At 32.4% G+C, this 17,681-nt stretch overlaps 2 protein-coding genes across 2 annotated transcripts; one reads left to right on the top strand and one right to left on the bottom strand.

Moving 5' to 3' along the window:
• Nucleotides 1–8,937: 8,937 nt before the first annotated feature.
• Nucleotides 8,938–10,135, bottom strand: LOC141718714 (uncharacterized). The gene is made up of 2 exons (XM_074521092.1): nucleotides 10,074–10,135; nucleotides 8,938–9,967 (listed from the first exon to the last, which is right to left on the bottom strand). Exons 1-2 carry the CDS (start codon nucleotides 10,133–10,135, stop codon nucleotides 8,938–8,940), a joined length of 1,092 nt encoding a protein of 363 aa, XP_074377193.1.
• A 2,843-nt stretch (nucleotides 10,136–12,978) lies between these two features.
• LOC141716802 (mini zinc finger protein 2-like) lies at nucleotides 12,979–13,435 on the top strand. Its single transcript, XM_074518985.1, has one exon. The coding sequence runs from the start codon at nucleotides 13,109–13,111 to the stop codon at nucleotides 13,373–13,375; it is 267 nt and encodes an 88-aa protein (XP_074375086.1). The 5' UTR covers nucleotides 12,979–13,108; the 3' UTR covers nucleotides 13,376–13,435.
• The last annotated feature ends 4,246 nt before the right edge of the window (nucleotides 13,436–17,681 follow it).

The following is a 17,681-nucleotide window of genomic DNA, read 5'->3' on the forward strand; positions in this document are numbered from 1 at the left end:
TAGAATTAAATCAATTAATAATAATATTAGTTGACTTTTAAATACCAAAATATAATTTTTAAAAGCTTAAAAATAATTTTTTAGGTATTATTTGAATTAATTATAAATAATTTACATTTATTTAACTATTTATAAATAAATTAATTGATTAAATGAATTAATCAATTAATTAAACTCATAAATAATTAACTAAAATAAATTATAAATAATTAAATCATTTGGAGTTTTGAAAATACTAAAAAAATTAATTTTAGTATTTGAAATAATTAAGAAAATATTTTTTGGTAATTTAAATAATAAGTAAGTAATTTTTGAAAATAAAATAAATAATTTTTAAAATTAAAAGAAAAGGTTTTTAGAAAATAAAATTGAATTTTGATTTATTTTTAAACTGAAAATCTGGGAAAAAATTTAGGGAAAGGGGGTTAGGGTTTGGGTAGATCGAATCCGGATTTTAAATAAAAAAACGGGTCGGATTGGGGACTTCAACCGGGTTGCCAAGAACTCCAGTTGAATGTCGACCGGAATCTGGGTTTATCCCAGAAATTGGCGACTCCGCCGAAGTCCGGCGTGCCCCGATCCCTCCCCCCAAAACCTGTCAATTCTTGCTCGTTTTCAACACAAACGAAGTCACCAACACCCCAGGAATTCATACCAACGCATAACATCAACAACAAACGTTCTAAGCAAGAATTCCGATTATAACCGAAGCAAAACCGACAAACTCAACCAAGAACTCCGGCCAAGACCTGGGTTTAGCAAATTTCACATCAAATTCACAATTCTATATATACATAAAAAAAAGCTTGTGAAGCCTATAATCACTTCCCAAATTCAAAACAAACAAACATATCAAGAATAATTTAGAACAATAAAAAATAAGAAGACTTAAACCCCTAAACTCGATTTGGTCATTCTGTAAAACAAACAACTTGAATCTATACATGAATCGACTATAAAAAATGCCGTGAATCTATTGGAATCGTCAAAATCAACTAACAATCAATCAATAATCCAGAAAGTTCAAGAATTAAATCGAACTACATAAACTCCAATTTTGCAAATTAGTCAGTCTTAAATCGAAATAATTATACCGAAAGATCAGCCGTGAATCAAGCTTCAATCTGACTACTCGAGTGTCCGAATTGGTTTGCTAAATCGATTAAAAACAGTGATTGAAGTTGAAGAAGAAATCTCACCCCCAAGGATTTGTTCTTGAATAATTCTATTTTTCAGAAATTTTCTTAAAATAAAATGACTAAAATAATTCTGATCAGCTATTTACATTACTACAGAAATTCATACCCCAAAATAAATTGAGGGTGTTTTTATCCCCTAATTATCATAATTTGGGCCAAAAATAATAATTACGGGGAAAAAATTAAAAACGATAAAATATAAAGTTCGTATCAAAATTTCCCAAAAAATGCGAATAATACAAAAATACAAAAATAAAGGTTATTTGAAATACAGATAATTCTATAAAAATAAAAACACCGATTTTGTGGGGTTTGACGCCCCGGTGGGGTTCCGGTCCGCTGATTTTTTAAAATCAAAACGATACTTAAATTAACAGTAAAAATCCGAATACGCATAAAATACATTGAAATGCACATAAACGAGATGAAACATGTACCTTTATAACGATGTAATTAAATACGAGTCCAAATTATAGATCGATTCATATATTTGCAGTTTAAACACATATTAACTAATTGAAATTTTTTTTGGTCCCCACGGAAAAACACATAACAGCTATAACATCTAATATCATGGAAATAATCACTTTAAATTTATAATATATATATATATATATATATATATATATATTCATTTAACATATAATATTCACATAATTTTTCCGGATATTACAGTCTACCTGTAGCCTGAAGCCAAATCTTGATGGGGGTTCTCAGTTAGAAAGCATTGTGCTTCATGAATGATTGGTTTTACAATGAACCTGATTAATTACTAATTTTAATGCAAGCAACTCAAACAAGTTGAGCTTCTTGATTACAAACAAAGTATTGATCTTTAAAGAAGGTTTTAGTCAGAACCGACTTTTGGCAATATTTTTTGAAAAAATAAAATATTTCAAGTGATGAGCTTCTCAATTGCAAATAACTGCTTCATCTTGAACTCCACTGGTTTGCAAGTGATGAATAGTGCGCCGACACTATTCATCGATCCAAATTTGTACCAAAATTAAAATAATAGTTTTTAATGTATTTCTTTTAGTTTATTACATAAAGTTTTGATATCGGGTATTTATAAATGCAATTAACCGATATTAGGATATTATTGTTATTTATTTAAATAATAATTTAAATTAAAAAATATTTAAACATAATTAAATAAATATCATTGCATTTCTTGAATTCAACTTACGAATATATTCAAATATTAAAATAAAACAAGTAATTAATAATGATAATAAAATATAAAGATAATATCTTATTTCATACAAAAATAATATATTTATTATTATAAGACCTTAAAATAATAAATAAATATTTTGAGATTTGGACCGAAATTTAGACCAAACTGTTGGATTTAAAGAGGGGTTCGATCCAAATTTGGACCGAGATTCGGTCCAAATTTGGACCAAACTCTTGGAGTTGCTCTTAGGCCACTCTTGGAGTTCGCCTAACAACCTATACTATTTTAATGGGGAAATTAAAGAAGTGACAGATTATTATAACTATGTCTAAACAATTGATAAATAAATACCCTACCAGTGCTAACAAACCATTAGCTATTATGGAAATTTTTCAAATGCCTTTAAATTGTTCATGCATCAAGATATCACTTCAAACGCTTGTGGATGGAAAACAACCATTCCGATTTTAAAACTTTGGTGACAAGTTGGTTTTCCATTTAGTCAATTACGTACCTGATAATTGTTTTTACGTGTTTACTTATAGATGAACTTTTTTTGACGGATTTCTTATAGACGAACTTTTAGTGATACACGTAACTTTTAGGATGATTAAAAAATTGGAAACTAAAGATGTGTGACTTCTCCATATCATGTATAATGTAAGTATGTAAAATTATACCTGAGATCCAACAATTTTGATCGTTAATTTTATTTTAATTTAAATATTATTATCATATCTCGGAAATTTGAAGTGAAAATGGGTGTTTTTTAAAATGTTTAGCAATAAACGCTTGTGCTGAAAGTGTGTTTAGCTAATAAGCTACTTCTCATACAACGTGATGGCTATTGGCTATTTCATTAATTTAAATTAGAATAAGAGATCAATTTGAAAAAAAAATAACTTATAGAAAAAAGTGCAATTTATTTAGTTAAAATAAGAAAAAATAACTTTGATGTGGAGTTGTATTTTCAGCTTAATATTACTTAATATAAATTAATTTCATAAAATTTTGACAAAATAACAAAATTTATATTACATATATATAAAATAAGTGCAAAATACAAATGCATAAGATATATTATAGTGGTTAACAAGTCACTTAATTAAATGTAAGAGATATTATTGTAACCGTAAAATTAAAGGATGAAAAATCAAAATACCCACCATTCGGGGGTTAATATTCAAAATGGTTATTGGCGGTATGTTCGTCCAAAATGGTGATTGGCGGTATGTTCCGTCCAAAATACCCATAAAATATGCATTAGGGATATGCGTATTAAGTTTATAAAATTTTAATAAAAAACACGTATACTACACATGCGTGTTCAGTTTTGGTTTTTAATGAATACGCATGGCAATGATGCGTATTTCTTTTCGGCCAAAAGTTGAACACGCATTGAACACGCATGTATAAGTTGCATGTTCTTTATTAAAATTAAAAAGTCGAATACACAGGACGGTAATGCGTATCTTATGCATGTTTTTTATTAAAATTAAAAAAGCTAAATACACATGTCGATAATACGTATTTTGTGGATATTTTTGGCGGAATATACTATCAAACAACATTTAGGACAGTTGGGATTGAAAAATCGTGTATTTTCGATATTATTTCAAAATTAAACTTGAGTAATAACATAGCTTTGAAACTGGATATATAATAAGATAGCAGGCTAAAAAATAACATTGAAGAAATATTGAATAGAAAATTAAAAAGGTTCATTTAATGAGACTTAATTAATAAAATCCGGTAATTATTATTACCATTCATTTGGCTATAAACCCCGAAATTATGCCATGATTAAAACATGACAAAGTCAAAGAATTTCACTAACTCCTTTAATAAGGCAAGACATTTTCAATACCTATAAATCAAAAATTTATTATAGAATTTTTAGGTCTTAAATCAACCAAATTAATAAATTGTAAGATAAAATTATATTGAAACTCTTAAAAGAATAGTTTCTAAATAATACAATTCTACAAGTAAATAAATTATGTTATAAACCTTGACTAAAAATATTAGTTATGTTTAATATAGAGGAAGTATAGGAGAATAGAAGATGGAGAGAAAGTTGTGTTGTATTTCATTAGCTAAATGAGCTATTTATAGTAGTTGGTTTACAAGGCTTACTAAGTAAGCTATTCAAATCTTCTTCATTAAGTATTACAAAACTTCCTCGATAAGCTTTACAAGTGTTCCTCGATAAGCTTTACAAGTCTTCCTTGGTAAGATTTGAGAGACTTCCTCGATACGCTTTGACAATCACTTTATTTTTTATTCAAATATTTTAACACTCCCCCTTGATTGTCAAATGCGAGTTATTGCAAAGATTGACTGCCTCGTTAAAACCTTGCAAGGAAAAACCCAGTGGGATAAAAACCTTGACGAAGGAAAAATAGTACAGCCTCCCCCTGAATAAAATGTCTCACATTTTGACATTTTGATGTAGCAAACTTTTTAACCTCCGCATACCCATATTATTTCTTAGCTTCTCAAATGTTGATGTAGGTAGTGACTTTGTAAGTATATCCGCCAGATTATCGCATGAGCGAACTTGTTGAATATCAATATCACCATTTTCTTGAAGTTCATGAGTGTAGAAGAATTTTGGCAATATGTGTTTTATTCGAGCCCCTTTAATATATCCTTCCTTAAGTTGTTTGATGTAGGCCGAGTTATCCTCGAATAAAACTGTAGGACTGTCTGAAATACTTGATAATCCACATGATTCTCGAATATGTTGAATGACCGACATTAGCCAAATACATTCTCTGCTTGCTTCATGAATTGCTAGTAACTCTGCGTGCTTTGATGAAGTTGCGGCCATAGTCTGTTTTGTAGACTTCCAAGAGATAGCAGTATCACAATATGTAAATAGGTAACCTGTTTGTGATCGCCCAAAATGAGGATCTGACATGTATCCAGCATCTGCATATCCAACTAGCCGTGATCTTGAATTGTTTGGGAAGAATAGTCCAAGATCGATTGTCCCTCGAAGATATCTGAATATATGTTTTATTCCATCCCAATGCCTTTTAGTAGGGTCAGAACTAAATCTTGCCAACAAGTTCACTGCAAATGCAAAATCAGGCCGTGTGTTGTTTGCAAGATACATGAGAGCGCCAATTACACTGAGATATGGAACTTCAGGTCCAAGAGTCTCTTCATCTTGTTTTCTAGGACGGAAAGGATCTTTTTCAACCTCGAGTGATCGAACAACCATTGGTGTGGTTAGTGGATGAGCTTTGTCTATGTAGAACCGATCAAGAATCTTTTCAGTGTAGTTTGATTGATGAACAAATATTCCTGAAGATAAGTGCTCCACCTGTATACCTAAACAAAATCTTGTCCTTCCAAGATCTTTCATTTCAAACTCATTTTTCAAATAGTTAGCAGCATTAGTAATATCTTCAGTAGTACCGATAATATTCAAATCATCCACATATACAACAATAATAACAAAACCAGTCGATGATTGTTTAATAAAAATGCAAGGACACACTTGATTATTAACATATCCATCATTCAATAAGTACTCACTAAGCCTATTGTACCACATACGACCAGATTGTTTCAAACCATACAATGATCGTTGTAATTTAACAGAATATAAATGTCGAGGCTTAGTGTCCTCAATATTTAACCCTTCAGGAATTTTCATATAAATATCAATATCAAGTGATCCATATAGGTATGGTGTCACAACGTCCATCAAACGTGTTTCCAGTTTTTCCATACAAGCCATACCCATTAGAAAATGAAAAGTAACTCCATCCATCAAAGGAGAGTATGTTTCTTGGTAATCAAAACCAGGTATTTGAGAGAATCCCTGGGCTACTAGTCGGGCCTTATATCTCACAATTTCATTCCTTTCATTTCGTTTTCATATAAACACCCATCTATTCCCGACATGGACTACACCAGCTGGTGTTTGGACTGCAGGTCTAAATACATTTCTCTTGCGTAATGATTGCAATTCTTCTTGAATCACAATTTTCCATTTTGGCCAATCATCTCGGTGTCGACACTCTTCCACACTTTGTGGTTCAGGATCGGAGTTTATAATAATATCAGATGTCACGGAAAAAGCATATACATCATCAGCCTCAATACTCCCACGATCCAGTAATTTCACGTTATGGACATAATTCATTGAGATCTCATAATTTTCAGGTACCTTTGCTTCCGTGGAAGCATTTGCCACTTCTGGGGCATGTGCCACTTTTGGGGCAACATTATCTTCTGGAGGCAATCCCACGTCTGGGAGTTTTGTTACAGCCACTTCAGGAGCTTGAACCTCTTCAGGAGGTAATACTACTTCTGGGGTATTTTCAGGTCCAAATACATTTCTCTTGCGTAATGATTGCAATTCTTCTTGAATCGCAATTTTCCATTTTGGCCAATCATCTCGGTGTCGACACTCTTCCATACTTTGTGGTTCAGGATCGGAGTTCATAATAATATCAGATGTCACGGAAAAAGCATATACATCATCAATCTTAATACTCCCACGATCCAGTAATTTCGCGTTATGGACATAATTCATTGAGATCTCATAATTTTCAGGTACCTTTGCTTCCGTGGAAGCATTTGCCACTTCTGGGGCATGTGCCACTTTTGGGGCAACATTCTCTTCTGGAGGCAATCCCACGTCTGGGAGTTTTGTTACAGCCACTTCAGGGGCTTGAACCTCTTCAGGAGGAAATACCACTTCTGGGGTATTTTCTTAAACTTTTGCCACTTCTGGGGCAATTCCAATCAATTCCCGTTTTCGTGGTACAATATCTTTTGCACCAATAGGTCTACCACGCTTCTGGCGTGGCTTTGAATAACTAATCAATTCTCCAGGAATTGATTTCTTAGTAGGGATTTCAACTCGTGCCGGAGCATTAACAGCAGGTATATGTGACCTTATAATATGTCTAGAGTCACTAAAGGCATCCGACATTTGATTAGCACTATTTTGCATATGAATAATTCTTTGAACTTCAGATTCACATTGATTAGTACGTGAATCAATAGAATTTAATCCTGATGCATTCCATGATATTTCGGAATTTAATTTATGCAAATCATTATCTCCCCCTAATTTAGGGAACATGGTTTCATCAAAATGACAATCAGCATAGCGAGCAGTAAAAATATCACCAGTTAATGGTTCCAGATATCTTATAATAGATGGAGAATCAAAACCAACATATATACCAATTCTTCTTTGAGGTCCCATTTTATTTCTTTGTGGTGGTGATATAGGAACATACACAGCACAACCAAATACTTTTAAATGAGATATATTAGGTACTTGACCAAGAACTAATTCTTGAGGGGATTGTTTGCGGTAAGCAGAAGGCCTTATTCTAATTATATTTGCAGCATGAAGTATTGCATGACCCCAAACAGATATAGGTATCTTTTCCTTTAGGAGTAAGGGACGGGCAATAAGTTGAAGTCTTTTAATTAAAGATTCTGCTAAACCATTTTGTGTATGTACGTGAGCCACCGGGTGTTCGACTGAGATTTCTACTGACATACAATATTCATTAAAAGTTGCAGATGTAAATTCAGCAGCATTATCTAGTCGGATTGATTTAATGGGATGGTCAGGAAATTGAGCTCCGAGTTTAATTATTTGGGCAAGTAATTTGGCAAAGGCTGTATTTCGGGTTGTAAGTAGACATACATGAGACCATCGAGTTGACGCATCAATTAAAACCATAAAGTACCTAAATGGGCCAGAAGATGGATGTATAGGACCACAAATGTCACCTTGAATTCTTTCTAAGAATTTTGGGGACTCGGTTTGAAGCTTAATTGGGGATGGTCGGACAATAAGTTTTCCTAAGGAACATGCTGAACAATGAAGTTCATCTTGGGATATTATCTTTTGAGTTTTAAGAAGATGTCCCATAGAATTTTCAATGATACGACGCATCATAGATACTCCTGGATGACCGAGTCTTGCGTGCCAAAGGGAAAATAGTTTTGGGTCTATGACTTTGGGGATGTTGACACTATGAGATTCAAGAACTCGTATACTTGTAACATATAATCCTGAAGAAACCGAGTGGAATTTTTCTAGGACCCTTTTATTGTCAACGGTATTTGAGGTGATGAGAAGGTATTCTTTTTCATTTTCATTAATAGTTTCAACGTGAAACCCGTTAAGACGGATATCTTTAAAACTCAGTAGGTTTCTAGTTGACTTGCTAGAGTATAGAGCCTCTTGTATGTGTATGTGTATGTGTGTCTTATTTGGTAGAAGAAAACTAGCTTTCCCAAAACCTTCTATTATATTTGATGTACCTGATACCGTCCAGATATGTGAGTTGGTTTTATTCAACTGTGAGAAGTATTTCTGACTCTGTAAAATAGTGTGTGTGGTTGCGCAGTCAACAATGCATATATCTTCCATCTTTATACATATATAAATGAAAAACATCTTTATTAAAAACAAACCGAGTACATAGAACAACAACATGAAACAAGTACATAAAATGAGTACATAAGTAAAACAAAAAGAAAATAAGTAAAGCATGACAATACATATGAAGTCTAGTCGTCTAAACCATAATAAAGATTAGCACCAGTGTCTATTTCATTTGAGGCCTTATTGACTGGTTCATTAACTAGATTATAATTAGCGAAGTTGATTTCTACTCTCTTTCCATTATTCCTTTTGGATGACTCGTAGAGATCAACAAGATGTTTGGGTGTGCGACAACTACGTTGCCAGTGCCCCTCAGATCCGCACCTATGACAGATGCCTCGGTTCTCTCTTTCTTGGGGTGCAATTCTTTTATTTGGCACTTCACGTTGCCATTTCTGGTGGCCAGAGTTGTAACCATCACGTTGCCACTTCAGGTGGCCAGAATGATATTGATTGTGAAACCGACCACGAAAATTTCCACGTCCACGATTTCGTCCAGAACCCCGTCCTCCTCTATGCCCTTTCCCATGTTCATTCTTCAGGAATGACGTGTTATGTACTTCAGGTAACTGGGCAGAGCTTGTGGGACGTATCCGATGATTTTTTAGTAGCAACTCATTATTCTTTTCAGCCACAAGAAGGAGAGATATCAGCTCGCCATATTTCTGAAAATTACGCTCCCTATATTGTTGAGCCAGGATCATAGTGTTGGGGTGAAAGGTTGAGAGGGTCTTTTCAATCATTTCAGTATCAGTAATATTTTTACCACATAAAATTAATTTTGAGCTTATCTTGAAAAGAGCATAATTATATTCAGCTACAGATTTGAAATCTTGTAACCTCAAATTAATCCAGTCATATCGGGCAGATGGCAAGTGAACAAGTTTTTGGTGATCAAATCTATCCTTGAGATTATTCCAAAGGGTGACTGGATTTTTGATAGTGAGGTATTCAGATTTTAGATCTTCGTGGATGTGATGCCTAAGAAAGATAATCGCTTTTGCATTTTGTTCAACAGTTGGGATCTTTTCCGGGTCAATAGTATCTTTTAGGCCATTAGCACTAAGGTGTAATTCCGCATCAAGGACCCATGACAAATAATTATTTCCGGAAACATCCAAGGCAACAAACTCTAATTTTGCAAGATTCGCCGATCTGAATAGATTTTAAATAAGATATAATATGTCACATAATATTTAAATAGGCAAGTTGAAATAATAACTTTATACAAAAGTTACGACGGCATAGCCGGCCAGAAAACTTTTGATTATTACTTGACGACAGCGCCATCTTTATAGTAGTATTACTTGACGGCATAGCCATTTTATAGATTTCAATCAGTAACATAAATATATAATAATATTTAGAAGAAAATGAGGAAAAGAAAACGTACCTTTTTTATGAAATAGTTTTAGTTAATAGGGACTTGTAGGTCAGAATAAGTCGTAGCTCTTTCGAGAATAAAGCTTTAGTTGGTAGAGACTCGTGCTGATAACGTATTATAAACCTTCTCTAAAAATATTAGTTATGTTTAATGTAGACGAAGTATAGGAGAATAGAAGATGGAGAGAAAGTTGTGTTGTATTTCATTAGCTAAATGAGCTATGTATAGTAGTTGGTTTACAAGACTTACTAAATAAGCTATTCAAATCTTCTTCATTAAGTATTACAAAACTTCATCGATAAGCTTTACAAGTCTTCCTCGATAAGCTTTACAAGTCTTCTTTGATAAGATTTGAAAGACTTACTCGATACGCTTTGACAATCACTTTATTTTTTATTTAAATATTTTTAACAAATTCCTATTTTTAAGGCTAGAAAGCCCAATGAAACATGCATGTAGGCTTGTTCACATTTAAATTATGTAGGCTTGTTCACATTTAAATTACATGCTCTCCCAATGCCTCTATTAAGGTGTGTCCTCTCAATCTCATAATTAAGTATTGGCTTGATTAATTCTGGGAGCAATAATCATCTAATAAGTACAATGTTAATTTAAGAAACGTAAATTTAACAATTAAATTTTGATTCTCTCAAACTTTAATATTAACCATATGAAATAAATATATCCTAATTTTTTGTCCACAAAAATTATACAGTGCTCGAGATGTGCGATATTTTTAACTTAATATTTTAAAATATTTTAATTTATAAGATTAATTTGGATAAAAATAACATGTAATATTTATTCAATTTTCCTCTAATGAAAGCATAATATTTTTTATGTGTTTCGTGTAAACATTTGTATTTGAATTTAGCCCCGGTGATTGTCCCCTAGATTATACCTTGTTATTAGCTCAAATTTTAAACTTATTCTTTTTCTTCTCGGAAACCATCATCCAGTTTCCCCTTGAAATTAGAATTCTGGACAAGTTAGCTTAATTAAATTCTTTTATCAATCAACCACGTTTAGATTAATTGATCCCGGCCGTTTAATTACTAGCCCGAATTCCTTATGCACTTTAGAGGTGTGATAGCATATGGTACAGGACAGGTCGGCTTTCGTGCCATGCGATAGGACATCATATTTACAAATTACCAAAAAAAAAAAATAACTTGTAGTGCACTATACATGAATCTAAATATTTCGTAAAGTTATTTAATTTGTGATTGTGTTGACGAAGTAGTTTTTTGATATAATGTGATATGTACATCTTGGCTCTTCTATGTGAAAGTACGAAATCAAATTTTGGTACAGCCCTCTGTTTACTCACTCAGACTGAGAAATTTATAAAGACAATGGATCTTCACCCTAGCTATTAGAAATTGCAGTCTTTAAAGTGCTGCCTTTTCAACGTCATTCCTACAGTGGTTCTCATTTAGGAGACCAAGTCCATTTCCTGGATCATGATCCCTAATATATACATATGTAACGTACTGTCTTCATGAACCCCGCTGCGAGATCATGATCCCTGTTGAAGTATATGTAACGTGTCTTCACGAACCCCGAAACTAACACAGACGACCATAAACAGGCTGGATTGAGGCGATAAGGATTTGGGCAAAACAATTTGTGGCAAATGAATGCATCAAATAATTGCAAGCAATACTGGCAATAACTGGAAAAGGATGTTGAAGTAAAATAAGAACTCTAATAGTAAGTGCATGCATGTAACGGAGAAAAGGGTAAAGAAATATTGATTACTACTGAGGAGAAAGTTTCTGAATAACTGATGTAGTAGTAAACCTAATTTTCCTCCATAGTTTTGGATACTAGTATCCTCAATCAAATCTTTCTTGCTGCCTTAAAAAAGTGCAAATCTTGGTTCTACCAGACCTTTAGATTTTCTTCCACTTGCGGAAAAACAGAAGATGAATAGGATGATTGCTCTTGAGGATGCCATTTTTACATATACATAATTACAACCTCATGTATGTGCATGCATAAATTAGGTCAGGTATATTATTACGTTAAGAGATCTGCAAGGACCCAAGAAAATAAGCTTGTCCCAACAATTATGGAAGGAAGTCTGGCGGACTAATGTTGTTGACTTGTTGAAATACACAACTGACGAGTAACAACGAGGGGGGATTAAATACGATCAATCCTAAATTAGAAAGATAAACATTAGATATTAACACGTACAAATGTCATTGAACGGACTGGACTCTTAACTATATGTGAGAAAATATTGTGAAAATACAAGATTAATGATGTTGATTCGATCATAAAATAATGTTTATTCTGTGATTAAAGCTGATGCTTTGTGGCCATGCTTAATTAGTAGTAGTTAGGCCGTTGGACAATCAATTCCAAACAACCCCATGCCATTTTAAGTGGCAAGGTTACCTTTAAGACACCTAATTAACTTTTTTCGACAGCTGATCATTTTATTAATTGGAATGTTTTGACTTATTTTATTAAATCTTAATCCTGGTTATAGAGTGAGTTAATTTTATTAAACATGAAAATTTAAGTAAAAATTATTGAGTTATTTATAGTTGTTTAAATTAATAATATAATATTATTCATTATTTAATCAATTCCACACCAAAAAATTAAATATTTAGTGTGTACTTGAGGACAGGCCCACACATAACATCCCCGCCAAAATTAGTGGGTACATTAAATCCATTTTTAATTAACGTTGCAAAATTATAATCTTAAAATTTCATTTTTATGTATAAATTTTTAACTTGCTATAAATATCCGTCCTTCTGAGATGGAACAAGCACATCTACTGTGGTGCGAAAATATAAAAATTGGTCCTTTCTCTCTCTCTGTATTTCCCAACATCTGAAATAGAAAAGCACCAAAAAATAGAGTGCTGGGGAAGTACACATTTCGAACAATTGATGATCATGAAGGTGGTGCGTAGAGATGAATCTAATAATCACACAAATTCATCATCCACCGTTACCAGGGTGATATATGGAGAGTGTCAGAAGAATCACGCAGCAAACATAGGAGGATACGCTGTAGACGGATGCAGGGAATTTCTCGCTAGTGGAGAGGAAGGTACTGCGGCCGCCCTCACTTGTGCCTGTTGTGGCTGCCACCGAAGTTTCCACAGAAGGGAAGTTCAAACTGAGGTAGTGAGTGACTCTTCCTCTTCAAACTGAGATTTAAGATAATTACTCCCCATCTATTCCATCTCTTCTTCTCCTCCTCTTTTTTTTTTTTTAAATTAATAAAATATATTGTTAAAGTCCATTGGTTTTAAAGTAGAGGGTGTTCTATATGTACATCTCTCGAGTGTATTCTGAGTGTTATTTTGCAGTTTGTATTTGATTTACTGTATGTGGCTGTGTACGTATCTTGTTATATATGTAATAGTACTTGCCTACAACTCTCTTTGATAAGAAGGAATTTTTTTTTAAAAATAAAATTAACCTTAAAATCTAATAATGTTGTATTTCTCAACTTTTGAGTTCGTGAATTGCAAATTCGAAACACTCTGCAGGCGAATTGTAAATGCCATTCCCCTATTCACCGCATGCTAATTAGCCATAAATTAAAATAAGCTAAGCAGTGTGATTAACAAAGCATATATAGTGTCGACAAATAGGGAGAGGGGGGAGAGGGAGAGGGAGAGAGAGCGAGGGAGAGAGGGAGAGAGAGCGAGGGAGAGGGAGAGGGAGAGGGAGAGGGAGAAGGAGAGAGAGGGAGAGAGAGAGAGAGGGAGAGAGGGAGAGAGGGAGAGAGAGAGAGAGAGAGAGAGAGAGAGAGAGAGAGAGAGAGAGAGAGAGAGAGAGAGAGAGAGAGAGAGAGAGAGAGAGAGAGAGAGAGAGAGAGAGAGGGAGGGAGGGAGGGAATGAAACCTTCAGTTTAGTTTATATGGGCGGCTTCTAAATAGTCCCAGGTAATGCACAAACTAGACAGTACGTACGAAGATACAGACATATAGAATTTGAGGTTTGTTATTGAAAAATATTCTTGGTTTGCTGTTCAATTATTAGTAAGCCGAAGCAGATAGGTGTAACGAAGCAATTTCATGTTAGATGTTGGGTACAATTACAGGAAAACCACAACAACCTGTAACAATTATATGAGCGGGAAAGCGAGATATCCAACAGACAAAGCAAATTAAAAACAGCAAGAAAATGCTCAATTATTAATTATGATTGAGCAGGCAACAGCGTAATTTGCTTAAAACCTCTCTTCAAAACTTTCTGTAACTAATTTAAAGGCCAAAAATGACGGGATGGTTTTTTATCTGAAGGCTTTGGACCCTCACATATTTAGTACTGATCATGTTGGTTGCTAATCTAGTATATATTAGCAGTGCATATATATATGTAAGCTGAAATCATAACAGCCACTAATTAAAACTGAACGTCGTTAGCACTTTGGGTTCTGGCAGTTTTTGACTAATTAATGTTTCGGTACATCAAAATATTAATTCATACAACAAAAAGAAAAAGTAAGCACTTGTGTTTGTTATTTGACACCTAAATATATATTGTCATATGCTTTGTACTAAATTCTTCCTGATTAGACCGGTTCACGAACCGAGTCGCGCCGAGTTTTGATCGAACCGAGCCGAGCTTTAACTTTTTTTCTGACGAGCCGAACTTTCTTAACGAACAAAAACCTGTGTTCGAGTTCGAGCTCGTTAACGAACGAGCCGAACACGAGCTTTTATCGAATAAAATTGAGTCGAGTCGAACCAAGCCGTACACGAGCTGAACACGAGCCGAACACGAGCTTTCTCCATCAAAACGAGCCGAGCTGAGCCGAGCCGAGCCAAGCTGAATTAAAAAATTCTGGTCAAAACACCGAATGACTGTTAAAATAACAAAGCAAATATTTTTATTTTTTTCTAAAATTTTTGTCATATCACTAAAATATATTGATCTTAACATCCGTACCGTTGAATCATTCATAAATATTTTTAAAAAAATCGAAATTAATACGATACTAAACACTAATTACAAGTACAAGTCAAAACATCGGTTGACTATTAAAATAATAAATCAAATACATTTATTTTTTTTAAAATTTTTTATCATATCACTAAAATATATAGATCTTAACATCCGTACGGTTGGATCATATATAAATATTTTTAAAAAAATCAAAACATGAATACGAGACTAAACACTAGTTACAAGTACTGTTCAAACAAGTGGTTTATTGTCAAAATAACAAACAAAATAAATTTATTTTTTTCTAAAATTTTTATCATGTCACTAAAATATATAGATATTAACATCCGTACGGTTGGATCATTCATAAATATTTTTTAAAAATTGAAACATTAATATGAGACTAAACACTAGTTACAAGTAAAGGTCAAAACACCGGTTGACTGTTAAAATAACAAATCAAATACATTTATTTTTTTCTAAAATTTTTGTCATGTCACTAAAATATATAGATCTTAACATCCGTACGGTTGGATCATTCATAAATATTTTTCAAAAAATTGAAACATTAATATGAGAATAAACACTAGTTCTAAGTATTGTTCAAACAATTAGTTGATTGTCAAAATAACAAACAAAATAAATTTATTTTTTTCTAAATTTTTTATCATGTCACTAAAATATATAGAAATTAACAACCGTACGGTTGGATCATTCATAAATATTTTTAAAAAATTGAAACATTAATACGAGACTAAACACTAGTTACAAGTAAAAGTCAAAATACCCGTTGACTGTTAAAATAACAAATCAAATACATTTATTTTTTTCTAAAAATTTTGTCATATTACTAAAATATATAGATATTAACATCCGTACGTTTGGATCATTCATAAATATTTTTTAAAAAATCGAAATATTAACATGGGAGAAGTACTAGTCAAACTACTAGTTAACTGTTAAAATAGCAAACCACATATATTTATTTTTTCTAAATTTTTTATTATATCACTTAAATATATAGATATTAACATCCGTACGGTTTGATCATTTATTAAATAATTTCAAAAAATCGAAACACCGATCAGGAAATAAATACTAGTTACAAGTACTAGTCAAATCACTTGTTAATTATTAAAATATCAAATTAAAAATTAATTTTTAATATTTGAATTTTTTCAAATTACTAAAATATATATTTTGACATTCGTATAGTTCAATAATTTAAAAAGAATTATAAAAAATCTGAATAAAATTCATAATAATAAAATATATAAAAAATAATTTTCTTTTAAAAAAAAATTTCGAGCCGAGCTCGAGCCGAACTGAGCCGAGCCGAGCTCGAGCCGAACATGCCAAAAGTTCGACTCGAGCTCGTTTTCTTAACGAACACATTTTTGTGTTCGAGTTCGAGCTCGAGCCCTTAACGACCGAGCTGAACCGAGCCGAGCTCGAGTTTGTTCGCGAACGGCTCGGTTCGCGAACAGTTCTATTCCTAATGAGCCGTTCGCGAACAGCTCTATTCCTAATGGTCCATTTAAGTAGAGTTTCATGATTATCTAGTTGATTTTTTATGGCATACACATAATTAGTGCCAGATTTAAATGAAAATATAGCATTCTAAAGAAAACCGAAGCTAGAGACTTGCATATGCAGGGCGTCCGGTTCATTAGCATGTGAGTAAATTGATGATTATTGGTTTGTGCGCATGTGAGATCAAATGTTGAATATATTTGGTATCTCTCATTTTTAAATCAGGTAAATGTCTAGTCTAATCTAAAATTTCACAAGAGCGCATGCATATATAATGCTTTCAAACTAGAACATTTTGATTTGTCATATAAAAGGCAAAACGTAGCTTTCAACCTGATCAGGTACTGACTGATAGATTGAGGGAGATAATACTAGCTACTGTGGTATACAAATTAACCTTGTACTCCGGATTTTGTATGCAGGAAGATCCGATGTGATCTACTAGTAGAATTTGTCTGGTGGGGCCACAAAAGCTTTACCTTTTTTTTTCAAGTAATTAGCATAAATCTCTGCGATGGAAGGATTTATTTTAATATTATATAATTTTTAAAATATAATTTGAATTGCAAATTTTAAAATGCGAAATTTATTTATTCAAATTTTTTTATATAATATAATTTGATAATAATTATATATTTAAACAATTATTTGCAAAAATATATAACGATCCATATAAAATGAGTAGTATCTGGACCATAATTACTTTGATTTTCTTTATTTAGAGGTATTTAAATTTAAAAATTTTAATATTAATAATTGAAATATATATAATATTATTGTTATTTCTATGTATGTTTACGAAATATAATTATTTTTCATAAACCATAAGTTTTATCCCGTCTTAATAGTATACATATCACATTTAGCTTTATTTAATTTTTTTTTATCGCGAGACTCATTATATTAATCAAATTCAACAAATTATATTTAGTTTGATTTTAATTTTGTATAAAGCCGGATAAATATGTACTTTTTGTTATATGTTAATCTTAAACTTTGTCTGAATTTCTTTAACGTTATTATTTTT

Source organism: Apium graveolens, chromosome 4, assembly GCF_009905375.1.
Source record: "Apium graveolens cultivar Ventura chromosome 4, ASM990537v1, whole genome shotgun sequence".
Classification (NCBI taxonomy): Eukaryota; Viridiplantae; Streptophyta; class Magnoliopsida; order Apiales; family Apiaceae; genus Apium; species Apium graveolens.

Bases quoted from the DNA above. Each gene is read 5' to 3' on its own strand.
- LOC141718714 (XM_074521092.1), bottom strand. From the start codon at position 10,135: ATGGCTATGCCGTCAAGTAATACTACTATAAAGATGGCGCTGTCGTCA. The intron at 9,968-10,073 runs GTTTTCTGGCCG...AAATCTATTCAG, and splicing joins TCGTCAAGTAATAATCAAAA to ATCGGCGAATCTTGCAAAAT.
- LOC141716802 (XM_074518985.1), top strand. From the start codon at position 13,109: ATGATCATGAAGGTGGTGCGTAGAGATGAATCTAATAATCACACAAAT.